The following is a 15424-nucleotide window of genomic DNA, read 5'->3' on the forward strand; positions in this document are numbered from 1 at the left end:
GATAATCTGAGGAAGAATATTGGGATCCTTGAAAGAAACAAGCATGAGAAAAGTCATCTACGACAGAGCAACTGGTTTTATCAATGTTTTTAGCCATTTTGAACAGCAGTATCATAGCACTTTTTTTTGTTTACCACGAGGAGGGAGGCGGCATGTAACACGGATGGAGGGGATGGTATGCGACATGGACGGAGGGAGGGAGACAGGCAGAAGTCGACACTGAGGGAGGGAGGGCGAGTCAGGGGCAACACAAACAATCGGAGTGGGATGGAGGGATTCTTGGAGTAAGCACACGGACAACGGAGGCCTGAGGGCAAGCTGATGACAATGGAAAGTGGGTGGGAGGGACTGAGTGCAAGCAGAAGGACAGCAGAGGGTCAGTAGAGGGGGAACATGTGGTGAGGGCAAGTATACAAGTGAGACAGCTCAGAAAGACATACTTCTGGAGAGTGTTTAACGATAAAGAAAATGTTGCAGCCAATAAAATGAGCGGTGAAATGACCAGGGTAAGGATAAACACGCAAAGAGGAAGAAAGCCTACTGAAGCTGACCACTAAGAAGCAAGGAAATGCGATTAATAATGAAGCCAATCAATGGAAAGCAATGGGTGACCTCTGAGCCCACTGTCAGAAAATAAAAGGTCTCAAAGAGACCGCACATGCACCGTTTCGGCAAGACCTAAACTTTAGAAAAGTTTGTGAAAGATTGAGCTATTACATCAATTAAAGACCCAATAAATTGACAGATTGGTCGAGAAACAAACAAAAAAGTGCAATGCAAACGATATGAGTGCATCACAGAGGGCATAGTCTGAGTAAGTTACAGGCATAGGTTTGTTCAAATTTTGGGACTCCTATTACAATTAAAAGAGGAAATCTCTTCCATTTCAAAAGAGAAATTGTCATTTCAGTAATTAAGAATGATACTGAGTGTTGTACCTGGCCCTCTCTGCTGGGACCCCCCAGAATGTTTGCCTTCACCCCTCCTGTTTTACTGAATTTGTTTTTGATGTAGGAACCCTGTCCGGTGCCTTCTTTTTAAGATACGGAATCGGGTATCTCAGAACAGGATATATTTGTCCTTATCATTGGATGATTTTCCATATAGAATCACCATCACATTAATAAACAACATTGGTGTCTCTCAATAGTGAACCTTCCTACATCGAATTATATGTTTTGAAAAAAGGACTTGGATTACCATTCTGAGTTACACTACATATTGAAGTAGTGAGGGATCAGAAGAAAGCAAAAGAGAACCTAAAGACGATGACATTCATCCCACTTTTTTTGCCCTGAAGAAGTCCAGAGGTGGACGAAACGCGTCGGCTGCTTTTGCTGTTTTTGGAAGTTTTTAAAGATTGCATGATAAACTGCACAATAAAGAAGAAGTTTTTGAAAAAGAACAACTTTAAGGATTTGGACTTATTTAAATTATACAAGCTGAGTGGTGCATTTGGTGCTGTTTTCTTACATGTACATTCCAGTAACTGGAACGGCATTGTGCTGGCGGGTGCTAACCAAAATTGCACACTTATGGTGAATGGAATTATCCACCAGTAGATACATTGAGTTATCCTTAAATCCGGTGCTGTCCTAGTGGGATACCGCTAGCTTTGTGTGTTTCCTTTATTGATTGCCATTCATTCCTATGGGCCCACAGGCCCATAGGAATAAATAGGAATTGCATGCGCAATTTGCGAGTACCCAGTAGGTACTCGAAATTGCGCATGCAATTTCAAGGGTGCAAGGGTTCCATAAGGATACCCTGTTGCACCCCTGAAATTACAATTTAACCACATATATATATATATATATGGTGACATTTGGAGTGCAACAGCAGAAATGATCACACAACACAGGGTGTTTTAAATTGGGCATGTGCACCATTGATGTGGTAGGCCAAGGTTTACACCAGGAATGAAATCTCATGATAATAATGTGGTAGACTTCGTGATGGAGTGGACATTTGCACATAACACAATGGAGAAGTGATATGTAATATTATAAATATAAATGATGTTTACTTTACTTTACTTCATTTGAATAAATAATCCTCAACTCTCTCATAGAGGAGCGTGTTGAATTATGTTTATTTGTTGCATGGGTTTCCACGTGGGCTGCGTCTTTTCATAATGAAACATACGGTTGAAGTCACACGGTGATATTTCCTGCACTGTGGATATACTGTTTCGCTAGTGTAATAGTGAGGCTCTTTTGTTTGAATTTTAGCCCAAACGAAGTCGTTAATACGACAATCACATTTTACCTAAAGCTAAGAGACTAAGAATAATAAATCTTCAATAATTATCAAGATTGGAAATCAACGACTGGAAATTAGTTAAAAACTTAAACTACACAAACATTAGACATTGTAAAGTTATAGTTATACCTTACAATTATAATTTATGCACCACCTTCAAGTTAGTGTATGTCGTACATCTCCTTACACAGCCTAGTGAACTCAGTAGCTACACTATATACCTATATATCGTGCCTTTACGATGCACTTCTTATACCTATTCATATTACATCACTTATACCATTCGAAATCACAGAATTCATAACAACATTTATGACAACTCGAATTAGCTCATGTGTGAAACACAGTGCATAGGAGAGTGGTGAGTTATAGTTAATGGAGTGTGGCTAGTAGAGTAGTGTGGCTAGTAGAGTCGAATAGAAAAATAAATCCCCAAAAGGGACGAAAAAGACATGGTGGCCCGCTTGCTATTAGTAGTGATAAAAGTGCTTCCGCTGTATAGAATTTGAAAAGCACTTTGAAGGAACGGGCCTCTATAGATCTGCCATATTTGGTGCCATCCTATCCAGTCAATTGTTTTGTAGCACATGCCAAAACTCTTAGAGGAATTAACATGAAGGTATCACCTTTTGGGATCCCACTTATTATTTAACAGACTGTACTGCACCAAACTTTCAAGTATTGACCAAAGAAATATACTTTCTATTACTGTTGTTAACCATGATTCATTAGAGTTGAAGCTTGCATCTCCTCTCACTTTACAATGATGAATAGCATATCACCACCTGTGCATTTGAATATATTCCACACTGTGTTTAATGTGCTCTAGTGATAAACAAAGGCACGTAACCAGAACCAGAACACAAGGGGTCAAATTTGTTCAATGAAATCAAAATAACTAGGTCCAGTTGTTCTTTTATTTTTTTGCTAAGTGATTTTACAGTAGAATCTGTGAGTCACTAGGCGTTGCTTTCTCAAGTGAATGAAGCTGTACTGTAGTAATGAGATGGAATTTAATTAGATTTTTGCAAAAAAGTTTGCGAATGCGGCAACAAAAGTCACTGTATGGTTTTGCACCAAAACCGTACTGTTTGGCTCTTTCTTCATTTTGGTGTCATCCCATATAGTCATGCACCTTATATGAACACAAGAAACTCTGTAATTTACCAATCTCTTGTGACTTTAAAAAATCATATAAATTTAAGCATTTACTTACGATTGAGGGACGCCTCCAATCCCGAATCCCACAAGTCCCCTTAGCACGACGATCCAGCTATAAATTGGAGCAAAAGCACTTAGTAGGCCATAATATAGGGCCCAGAAAACACTGATCTTTAATCCCTGCAGGAAAAAAAGAATAAAGGGACATCACAAAGTAACAAAGCTCACATTTCTATTTTAATGTACACATTTTAAAAACAGCATAAGATTGGCACAGATTAGGGTTGTCCACATATTCCATTGAAGTAACTCCGTATTAGTACCCGGAACGAGCTATCTTCGTTTTCAACAATACTCTTAACAGCTCTAGGTGAACTAGTCCATCTCAACTCCGAATTACCTGATTTGATGGACTTCTTTGCACCACCCAATCTGAGGGTTATGGAGCATGAAATGTTGGACAGTGAGAATCTGCATCAATTGAAAAGCTCATGGGGAAAGGGAAGTCAGAACTATATAGAAGTGAGGCTCCATATGTTGTATTTTTTTAAAACACTGCCTGGGATGCAGGCCTTCCCAAGGCAATGCAGATTAAAAATAACCATTGCAAAACTAATATTTCTGGTTTGATTGTTCTAATGCGTGCAACACAGGCATGCTCAAATGATATAAGTGCATATTAAAGCAAGGCCTACTGGCTTTGCCAGTGCTGGTTGTCAGACAGTGAGCAGCCCAGGCCTGCTACAGCACAGGTGGTTACTAGTTATCCTGAGATTAAAAAAGAACAGGTGCAATTTATCATAAAGGAACTGGAAGGTAACAGTTATATAATTTAACATATGTTTGATAAATGTTAGTGAGAGTAGATTAACTGATACTGTAAAAGTACTATATTTAAGAAGGACCTTAATGGTAATATTAACCAGTAAAAGACAAGTCGTACTGTGCTACACATTCAGCAACAGTGACAAAGAATCGCAATGGCACATACAAGAAAAGACAAAGAAGGACTGAGAGGCACATACAACCAACAACACTAAAGAAAAAACACAATGTCATATACTAGCAGTGAAATAAAAGAAGAACCACAATAGAATATACAAGTTTTGTGAAGGCACAATTGAAATGAAAAAAACAGCAAGTCTGAACTTGGGAATGAAGGAAGAATGGAAGTAAAGTATACTTGTCTAATATTATTTATAAAGAAAGTAATGTTTATGTAGCATTTTTCCACTGCAAAAAAGGTATTTCATCAATAATAATAAATGACACATAATATTGTTCATTCACAAACCTAAGGTATGATTTTGGCTTTGGCACAGTGGGGGGAGCACCCTAAACCAGCTGCCCACTTCCCCAGCTAACCTGCGGTATCCACAATCTATTTAGATTTGCGGAAACTACTGGATTACCTTTGACATAGAGTGGCATATTTACAAGGGGATATAGCCAACGTCACTTTTAGCGACGTTCTGATGTCGATATCCCCATTCTCTTTAATTACAATGTGGCATTAAGCCTCTTAAAGTTGCTAAATGCCACCTTGTTAATGAGGGCCCTTTTCACACTTCACTTAGCGTGAAAGAGTCATGCAATGGGTGTTGCAGTGGGCATTCCATCACAACACCCATTGCTTTTTGGCGCTGCTTAATATTTACAAATGCAAAAAGAACAATTGATGGATAAAATGCAGACCAATGTCATACATTCACCCCAGTGCAGAGATCTCGGCCTAAATCAATAGTTTTTATGCTCCCCATGCTATTGCAGTTTTGACCCAGCCGTATGCAAATCAGTCTTGACCCTGTTCCCCATGGGAACAGTCCAGCCCGAAATGCCAGGCCAGGTCCTCCCTGGACTGGAAACAAGCATCCTAGGACCGGTTTCGGGGTATCACCCCTCATCATCCAGGCTAGCTTGAAACCAGTGGCAAAGTGAGCAAGTGACCCACGTCTGAAAAGAGGAGGCTGAGAAAAAGGAGGGTCCCAAACGCATTTTCCCCATGCAATTTTCTATAGGAAAATTAAACAGCAATACTGCAAACACGGCCGAGCGGAATTACACAAATGCAGCAGAAAGCTAGATCTTGTTAAAAAAAGCATGCTTTTTCTGATTTGATGTAAATCCGTCCAGTAGTTTTTGGGAAAAAAAGATTTAAAATGTAAGCATATTTCTCACCGTGGAGGGCATGCAGATCGAACAGAACAAAAAATAAGATCTGATCGGCTGCCACCAAATCAACAAAGATATGGCGGCAATCATTTTAGAACTTGGGGACTCAGGGTCTAGTATGACAGTCCTCCTGCGGAGTGACACCCCAGCGCTCTGCGAGAGGACTGCCAAACCCGTAGTGAGACCGCCCGCTGGATTCCACTGGAATCCAGGTTGGGTGGATGGTGTTACTGCAATCCCATGGCTGTGCCTTTCTAAGACTCAAAGGAGAGCTTTAGAAAGGCACCTCCGTGGGACCGTCACATCACGTTCATGCACAGGAAGAAATGCTCCATGTCGAGCATCCCTTGCCGAGCAGGAACTTGAGGGTGCAATACCAGGGGGGCACACCATGTACTCCCCTGCATGCAACCCCAGGCCCAGAGGCAGCAGAGGGCACTATAAGGCCCCCTGAGTTGCCTCTCTGCCACCCTTTCCATGCCAGGCTCACCACAGTGCAATGGCTGTATGAAAAGGCAACTTATAATATGATTGGATGTGCCGCAGTGGTACCGCCAGCATATTACTCTGCCTGGCCGCTGCGCCGTCGCCGCAGGATCACAGATCCCTGATGGTTGCAGTGGTCCTGTGGCCATCTGACCACAACACTCGTAATGCGGTACAGGGTGCCGCATTAAGAGTGTGGCACCACCACTGGTTCGGAACTCGTAATTAGGCCCTCAGTCCTCTCTCCTGATGAAATAAGTGTAAAAAAAACATAAAGTGAGGCAGGGTAATGTTACCCTGACCCCCTAGGCCTGCTGGAATACCCCCAGGGCCAAAAAGTATTTTTACAATTCACAGAGGATCCGCTGTGATTTTTTTTTTTAAAGGGCAGGCTCCTGCCCTTTCAAAAAAAACTCCCATGGAGGTCAGCACAATGTTGTTTTAAGGGGGATGGGGAATGCTGCTCCTCTCTGAGCCACTGAAAGGCCCAGGGGACTCCATACCCCTGGGCTGACATTATATTTGGGGTAGGGAGTGTGCAGCCCCCTCCTCGAGCAATTTTGAGGCCCTGGAACCCCCAATCACCAGGGCAGCTATACTTTCTATGGGAAGGAGGGCCCAGGGACCCCATTACCCAGAGCTGCTATAGTTTCTATGGAGAGGAAGGAAATGCCATAACATGGTCCTGGGATTAGGCTCCCCACCGAGAAACCCACAGCAAATACAGGGCCTTGGGGTGAGAGGGGACCCCCAGGCCCCCATATCTCCTGCAGGCCTTCTGGCTTCCCTGCTTGCATCCATCCAGGGTGTGGCAGACCGGCTAAATCTGTTTGCTCCCACCCAGCAGGAGCACGTGTTCTCTGCTCCCAACCAGGTGGGAGCAAACCTAAGTTCCCTGCCTGCAATACTTTCCACATATGTATGTAGCTTCATGATTTACATTATTCAATATTCTGGATATGATATTTTGACATGATGATATCTTGTCACTCAATACTGGCAAATGCATCTGGGTGGTCAATACTTGTAATCCTTCCAAGGTGTGGTCAATACTGTGGCTGTGTCTGATTTGGTCACTACTGCAACAATGTTCAAAGACATTCAAAGACATTAGTCGCTCAGGACTTATTTCATTGATCAGAATTATTGCTTGGTATAGAACACTTTGAAGAGCCCTGCTCTAGAGAGATGGCCTCACCAGTACCTGGATCACACTAAGGCCTACCCTCAAGGTGTGATCATAGACTACAACTACTTGGCTTCACACTGCTTGTGCTAACAGTTAAGGGATCAGTAAAGTTGTAGTGAGTATACACGTTCAAACCTGCTATGTTTCTGGTGAAAGCCTTTTCTACTGGACTCACTGGACATGCCACGTGCCAATCTGCAGTGCAGTCAGTGTCAGCTTAAGGGGTTTGGGGCCCCAGGCAAGAAATATCTTGGGAGCCCAGTTTGGAACAACTTTAAGTTGTATTACCCATTTTATGTTAATGCAGCCCAATCTTGCATAAGAATATTGAATTATACTCTAAATATTACGATGAAAAAATACACAGAAGTCAGCTAGGGAGATAGTTCACTTTCCCCAGGGGGCTATTTGGAAGGTGAGGTCCCTGGGTCAATGCCCACTTTTTCCATGCCTTATAATATTTATGAACATAGAATGACCTTATTTGTTCCCTCAATAAACGCTCTGTTCACGTTCAGCAGCTGCTGGGCTTGTGCGATCACAGTCTAGTGCCACCTGACTTAGAGTTCCTGTTCCTCACCTCATGGAGCAGGGAGTAAAGTGCAGTAAAAAAAGAAAGCACCCTCCATATGCACAGTCCACTGCACCACGCACTATATACGGCGACTTGTTCAGGCAACTAGTCTTTCTGCTTCTCTGGTGCTGAGAGACACTATTTACTCAAAAGGTTGAGTTTAGATTTAGTCTAGCTAAGAAAGAGGGCTGTTAATGATCTAACCATAGTTGCTGAGGGTGTGAAGGAGCCTAAAATATATAACGCTTCAAAGCTGTTCAGAGCAGGGGCTCCGATATCCTTAAAATGTCCCTGTTCTGTTGAGATCTTAAAACAGTGGATTCTATCACACCCCGGGGGTCGGATGGTCTGTGCCAATTACAATGGTCCCTCTTCAGCTCCAAAGGCCAGCACCATAAGTACAAGACATTTTGTGTACCTCCTCCCAGCTCTCCTGCTTGGAAAGCAACATGAGTCCTATACAAAAATCCAAACAAAATAGACAAAATACATGTATTTGTGAGTTTTTTCTACAGTGTATAAAACCTTTTCAGTTGGTTAAAAACTGTATATATTTTGCACTTCTGTGCAAAGCATCTAGTTGTATTTTTGTTCTTGTTCTAAATAATTTGTAATTATAGGCTGTAGATTACCAAGGGGAGGTGCAGTAGCAGCACACCACAGAATAACAACTGTTTGAAAAACAGTCTCTCTCTGTATCTTGGTGATAATTACAACTCACCCCCCTGTGCATGGCTCTGGGGAAATCTAAAAGAATGGACGACTTACTCTGAGATTATAATGATGGAAGTCAGAATGGGACATCAGTGGCAGTCCTCAACATTCTGAAGAGGTGCAGCAGCACAACTAGATTGTATGGAGGGTGGCACCTATGTGCCTGTCTAGAGCGTAGTTACTTAGGTTGTGGGTGGACTGTTCCAAATAGCAATGACCTACCAGGCAACAGCTATTCTCATTTCAGAAACGAAAGAATTAACACAAACAGCACATTAGTCCTCGGTTTCTGACTCGAAATATGGCTACTCCAGCCACGCATTAAAATCCGAGTTGTCATGTCTACAGATCTTGAGATCAGGCAACCGTTGCAAGAATACTGCTGATCACTCCTTTGTGGCAAGGAGAGACAGGAAACTAAAATCAGCCCTAGTGAAGTGTGAAAAACAGTTCCATATTACATCATTTTTCAATTATTTTGTTTAAGAGCTTTCAGGGCTGGCTCATGGCAGCCCATCAATAGTCTACAGCACACTGGAAAACAAAATGCTCAAAGGGCCAGTCCGCTTAGTGGCCAGACAATTCTATTTGTCATGGTCCATCTTCATTCCCAATTTAAAAATCTTACTGTCGACCCAACCTTGGCTTTTGCTAACCAGTGGCATGCTGGCATCAGGAGAGGCAGTCGTGGAAACATACATGCACCCATTTACAATGGAGCGAATCGATGAATGTGGTAACCGGACACAGTGGCTCATTAATGTTTGTCTCTCTGCAGCACGTCATGCAAATTCTATGTCGTTTCAAACTGTGGGCCTGATTCACAAAGGTAAACCAATGCTTTTGTGCAAGTTGACGATTTTTTGCAATTCACAAATCAATTTTGCAAGTAGTATCTTTACGACTGTGTATTTTTTAAGGTGCTGAGTCTGCGACACAAGTGCGAAGACTCCACAGTCATAAAGATAATACTTGTACTATTCCTTTGTGAATTGCAAAAAATCATAAACTTACACAAAATTGTAAGTTCACCTTTGCGAATCAGGCCCTGAGTCTCGTACAAAGGTCTGCTCTTTTGCATTTCAGTGGCAGCTTTGCCCCAACACAAATCTTTCACCTATCTGACTCTAGTTTATTCATCCATGTTTACCAACAAAGGTGCTTAAAGTTACTTGATGACTCCATCACCAAGGGCGCAGTGCTCCAAACCATGGGATGAATTTATCAAACTAGTACTGAACTTAAGAACCTAAAGCTATACGCCTGGTTCGCTTTAGTTTGTCCACCTGAACGTACGCTTCTGAAAGCAATGATTTGTAAAAGAAAAGCCCAGGAATGGAAATTTGAAATTGGTGACCTTAAAAGTGCACAAAGAAAGCTCTAGTGTAATACGATTTGAAAAATGATCCAAAGGAAGTTCTTAAAGAAAGTCACAAACAAATACACAAACACCCTTGCCGAGTGGTGCTACTTTAATACATTTTTTATCAAAAAACAGAGGGAGAAGGAGGATTGGGCTAGGTTCACCCTCCTGTGTGTTTACAGTACAGCAAAAAAATCCATAAATAATGGATTATAAGAACCTAGCCAGGGAGAAATTGTGGGTAGTAGCAGTAGATGCTTGGGATGGCCCCAATGATGAAGCATGTCACCTAGGGGCAACCCTGGTGAGTGAGGGGACTCAAGAAAATAAAGTTTCTTTTTTCTATTGACAGCTGAGGTTCACCCAAATTTGGCGAACCAACAGTTTCTTCCTGGCTAGCTATTTTAATCAAGCCATTATTAGGCTTGGGATGCCACATGAAGCAGGCACCACACTGCTACTAAAGGCCTCATAAATGCCCTGTGGCTTTCAAAAATACTTACACCAGAGCTGAATTTATGGTTGGGTTGCTCAACGTAGGTCGATAATGGTGGGATCCATGTCAGGTTCGCATGATATCCACATGAGATAAACGTATATGTCATTAAGCTATATAAGAGCCACTTACATAGTCAGTGGTTATTTTAACATTTTAGCCTGCCTCTAGCCTAGAGGACCTAAGTGAGAGATCCCTGAGAGCCCTGATCAGCCACTACTTCAGAATCATAAAGAAGTAAGCTGGCTCTACTTTCCTTGACATCGAGATGTTGCCTCCTGAGTGGTTGTGGGGTTCACACCACTGTCCTATTTCATTCATCACTTATCATTACATTAAAGCTCATGACACAAAGAATCACCAACACTAAGAAAGATATGAAAGGAAACGTACTGTTTTTCTGCCGTACTGGTCTGAAATGTTTCCCCACAGTGAAGAGCTGGCCATCATGCCCACAAACACCACCTGTAAAGGATGAAGATCAGCGTCAGGTAGAAACAACAAATGGGATGAGAGGCTTGTGATGCGTGTAGCGTCCAGCTCAGAAGTACATCCTCTCTGCAGTGTCCAATTAATCAAACCTCGGTACAAATAAAACAATTTTCGACCTATAAAATGCTATGAATTTTGCTGTCTAGAGCAGAGTGTTAACAAAGAACCATGGTCCTGGATACATGCCAGATTTCAAGATATTCACATAAGATACACTTACCTACAATTAATATAAATGCAGTGCAATAAATATTCAGTGGTCATCCTAAAACATGAAATGGATCCAGCCCTCCTGGACCTGTGTAGGACATCCCTCTTATAGAAGAAAGCCCATGGATTGGCAAACTATGCTGCCCGGATGCACACGTATCAAGACACTGAGATCAGCTTCTCCTTTTAAACGCACCAACCCTCAGTCTAGCACACATAGGATAAATTAACAAACGCTGAGTCTAAAAGGAACCTGTTTGCATTAACAGTAGTTATCCGGAAAACATGGCCATGGATCCGTCCTACAAGGCCCATGTTGGACATCCTTGTCTTACACCAAAAACCTGCACTGTGGAGGTAGGAAAAGGGAGCATTGGGCAAGTCGTCAGACTGCACTTGCAAATTAGATTATAAAGATTGTGCCTCTTAGTCATTTTAACCACTTATGTGTTATTTACTGGGAATGGCTTTCTTGGAATAGTTCTGCTGCTACTGTGACAGATGTTAGAGCCACATTGCACACTCATACCTGCCAACTCACACGGTTCCACCGTGTGTCACACGATTCCGGCTCCCGTCACACGGTCACCCGGTGAGGGGCCGAAATCACACGGTGGCAGGGAAAATTAGCTAAAAACCACTGTAACAGTGGATTTTCAGCTCGTTTTCGGAGGCATCAACCAGCCAATCTCCATTAAGAGGTGTGAAACACCCCAGCACATCGGCGCCAGCCTCAGTGACACATTGTTTTTTTTTCGTTTTTTTTGGGAGGGGCCTGGGGGCTTGTTGAAGGGGAAGAGTGCCTCTAGGGTAGCTCTCGGCACAAGACCCCACCGCCCGCTAACAGTGGCATTCATTAGTAAGTTGGCAGGTATGCATACTGTATGTTATTTCCTTTTGGTTTGTAATGCCTGAACTGTTTCGTAACGTGTCTTATCCAGCGTTTAGAAACTTTCAGGGTGGTGTTAGACACTTTACACATTTTATTTAAAAAGAAAGCTATCTATTGGTATTTTCTGTGCATATGAGCAAAGATCTATATAAGTGAATGTTTTTTAAATGGACGAGTGTATGCCAATCCTAATATAAACAGGCCTCTCTTCAAAGATCAGAGTAGATATATAGCGCCTGTGAACGAAGGATTACTTTATTTACCCTGTATGGAAGACACACTTAGACCAGTCATACAGGTCATTAGGGGCACATGCATCAGGCTAATTAGCGGTCACAAACGTGCCGATTCCCAGAATCGGCCCCTTTGCGACCGGTAATTAGCCCTTTGGGATGCATCAAGCTCCAAAGCCATTCGCAAAATAGGCAATCGCAAAATTTGCAATTACCGATTTTGCGAATGCAGTTAGGGAATTGCAATTTGCGATTCCCAAAAATGCAATGCAAGAAGCATTCTCAGGGGCGGGGAAGCAAGATGGCGGCCGCTTGAGGTCGTTGTAGCAGGCTTGCCGAACTAGCATCATGAAAATGTACCTGACAGAACGGGGAGACAACTAAACGACATTGTACATACCTGCCCAAATTCTCTTTGACGCCGGGACCTTCGGCACCATTGCTGACACTCGACCGGGTTTGGACGCGCTGCCGCAGGAGTGCCGCGCAGTATTGACACTGCTGGTGGAGTGGAGCTCACGTCTGTCGTCTGCCGGCGCTGCCGGGAGAAAGCAATTGCACGAATGGCTCCCAAAGCTGCCAACTCAGCAAAGGGGAAATCTGGTGTACCCCCGACGGTGGACCCAGCTGGTACCAAGGGGAGACAAGGTGGCAGGCGGACGCCGTTAACAACGTCAGCACCGGAGAAGGAGAAGGAGCCGGCTACAGAAAAAGCAAGAGGCAGGATCTCATCAGGACGACGTGTACCGGGGGGCTCAGTGCTGGAAATGCTGTGGGCCTTTTAGTGGAAAGCAAAATGCAACAACAGCAACAGGTACAGCTGAGGCAGAGGTGGCAGCTCTCTCTCACGGATCTGGACGAGGGAATGACTCAGTGGCAGCTGTAGAGGCTAGTTTCCATATACGCCCGGCAGAAGAACCACTCTCAGGGAGCCAGAGTGTAAGTACTGAATTAAAAAAAAAGAGAGATGTATCCGAACTTACAAATTCAGAGGAACTGGGCTATAGTATACTATCTTTAAGCCAATATGTGGAGAACGAGGGAGAACAGATGATAAGTGTAGGGGAGCCAGGAGGGTATATAACGGGTAACAAGCCCCCAACAACAGAGACAGCCCAGCAAGCGGACCTTACAGAACTGCCTCACTTTCAACCTCAGGAGCAATATAAATACTGAGGCTGAGATAGATCACAATGACTGTTTTTTCTCTTTATCTGATGGTCCTGAATGGTCGGCCGATGACTCAGGATCCTCAATTGTGTCTAGTAAAAATTATAGCGACCCAGATAAGGCAGGAGACTCTCTCTTCATGACAGCTCATCGGATTGGAGGCAAGAAAACTGGGCATCATCTACAAAGGGCAGCTAGTTTGAAATGGAACTATTCATTAACTGACTTGATAAATATCGCCCAAAATACAGTACCGCAGGGCATTCCGGGCTCGGATGCCCCAACATTAGAAACTGTCCTGCAAACAATCATACAGCACCGGGAAGAGACACGGGCGGATGCCCGCAAAGCCCAGAGTGCGGCAAGGAAAGTACAGAGCGCAGTAAGGAAACTGACAACGACCTGCAACATTATAGGTGAGCGCCTTACGGAGCTCGAAACCAGAGTCAGCAATGTTGAGACGGAGGTAACTGAAAAACTTTCACAGTCTAACTCATAAGAGAAACGGATCCCTGATATCCAATGGAAATTGGAAGAGAGCGAAAATCGCCAGCGGCATAATAACTTGAGTGTCCTGGGAGTCCCCGAAGGAAAGGAGGGATCAGACATCCGGACCTATGTGTTGGATCTCTTTCGGCAAGCATTTCCGGAACTTTCGGTTTGGAACTGGCAACAAGAGGTTCAACGAGTACATAGGACACCCTTTACTCTAAGAAATCCTGTCAGGGAGGGGGCAAGGCCAAGAGCCATCCTGGTTTTTTTCAGGAACTTTCTCTTGAGGCAGGCTGTGTTTGAAAGAGCCCAGCCTGAGGCTAGGAGAAGTGTGGGCGATGTCTCTTTTTTCGTCAGACCAGACTTTTGTCACGTCACCGTTGAGAGAAGGTGGCAACTACGCCAGCTAATAAAACTCTTTCAGGATAAGGGCGCTAATGCTTTTCTGAATAATCCTGCCTCCCTGAAAGTAGTCTGGCAAGGTTCAAGTAGATTTTTCACATCAGAAATAAAAGCCAAAGAGTTTTTGGCAGGGTTACAGTCTGAGCATCCTAATGGGTTGGGATAAAAAGTTGAATAGCAGAAGGGGGGGGAAAATACTGGGATAATTTTTTCTGTCGATTTTTTGGTATCCTTATTGGAGCTGTTTGGAAGAAGGATACCTTTTTCTAATTCCCTCGCTTTTCTCTCTTCTCTTTATTCTTTATCTTTTCTTGTAGTGTCTTTCCCTATAATTGTAATGTTGTATCTACTGTAACTCACGTTGCTGGCAAACCGTTCTCCATCTCCTAACAGACCGATGTGCGGTCTGGGTGCTTCCCGAAGATGGGAGAGAGGGAGGGAGGGTGGGTGGACAGGGTAGGGAGGCAGCGGAGGGGTGGGGTGGGGGAGAGGGGCGGTTCGGGGGTCAAAGGGTTTCTGGGTGGTGGGGACAAAACGGGGTGAAAGAATTCTGAGAGGTAACTAGTAAAATTCTCAAGCAAGATTGTAAAAGTGTTAAGAATAATGACAGAAACTGGAATAAATTGCTCCTTCCAGGGTCAGAGGGGTGAAAGGATTGGTATGGATACAAAGAAGGACTATTTATTTAGAGTAAATGGGTAAGATTACTATCTGTTCTGTCAACATAGGGGGTCTAGGGGATAGGAACAAGCGGATTAGGACTATGGAGATGATAAAATCTATGAACTCGAATATCATCTGTCTCCAAGAGACACACATACCATGGGATAAGAGGGGATTAATCATGTTAAAGGGATACTCCTTAATGGCCTGTTCTACTCAAACTTTAACATCAGAGGGGTGGCCATCTTAGCCAAGAATCAAATAGGACTAGCCAAGCGGACATTGGGTGATGCTGGAGGGAGATTGGCCCTGGTAGAATTAGAGTTGGGAATAACAATAGCAACGGTGTATGGCTCAAACCAGGAAGGCTTAAGATATTAGAAGATCTGGAAATGGGGTTGGCAACCTAGCCTACCCCTCTGATTATGTGTGGGGATTTTAATATCCATTTAG

At 43.4% G+C, this 15424-nt stretch overlaps 1 protein-coding gene across 1 annotated transcript in view; it reads right to left on the bottom strand.

Moving 5' to 3' along the window:
- The window catches only part of SVOP (SV2 related protein), a 258821-nt gene that overhangs the window by 57203 nt on the left and 186194 nt on the right, over nucleotides 1-15424 (bottom strand). Inside the window, exons 5-6 of the mRNA XM_085633377.1 lie at nucleotides 10811-10882; nucleotides 3479-3603 (exon numbers count right to left, since the gene is read on the bottom strand). Coding sequence (XP_085489503.1) covers nucleotides 3479-3603; nucleotides 10811-10882 — 197 coding nt within the window. The remainder of the gene's footprint in view (nucleotides 1-3478; nucleotides 3604-10810; nucleotides 10883-15424) is intronic.

Source organism: Triturus cristatus, chromosome 11, assembly GCF_964204655.1.
Source record: "Triturus cristatus chromosome 11, aTriCri1.1, whole genome shotgun sequence".
Classification (NCBI taxonomy): domain Eukaryota; kingdom Metazoa; phylum Chordata; class Amphibia; order Caudata; family Salamandridae; genus Triturus; species Triturus cristatus.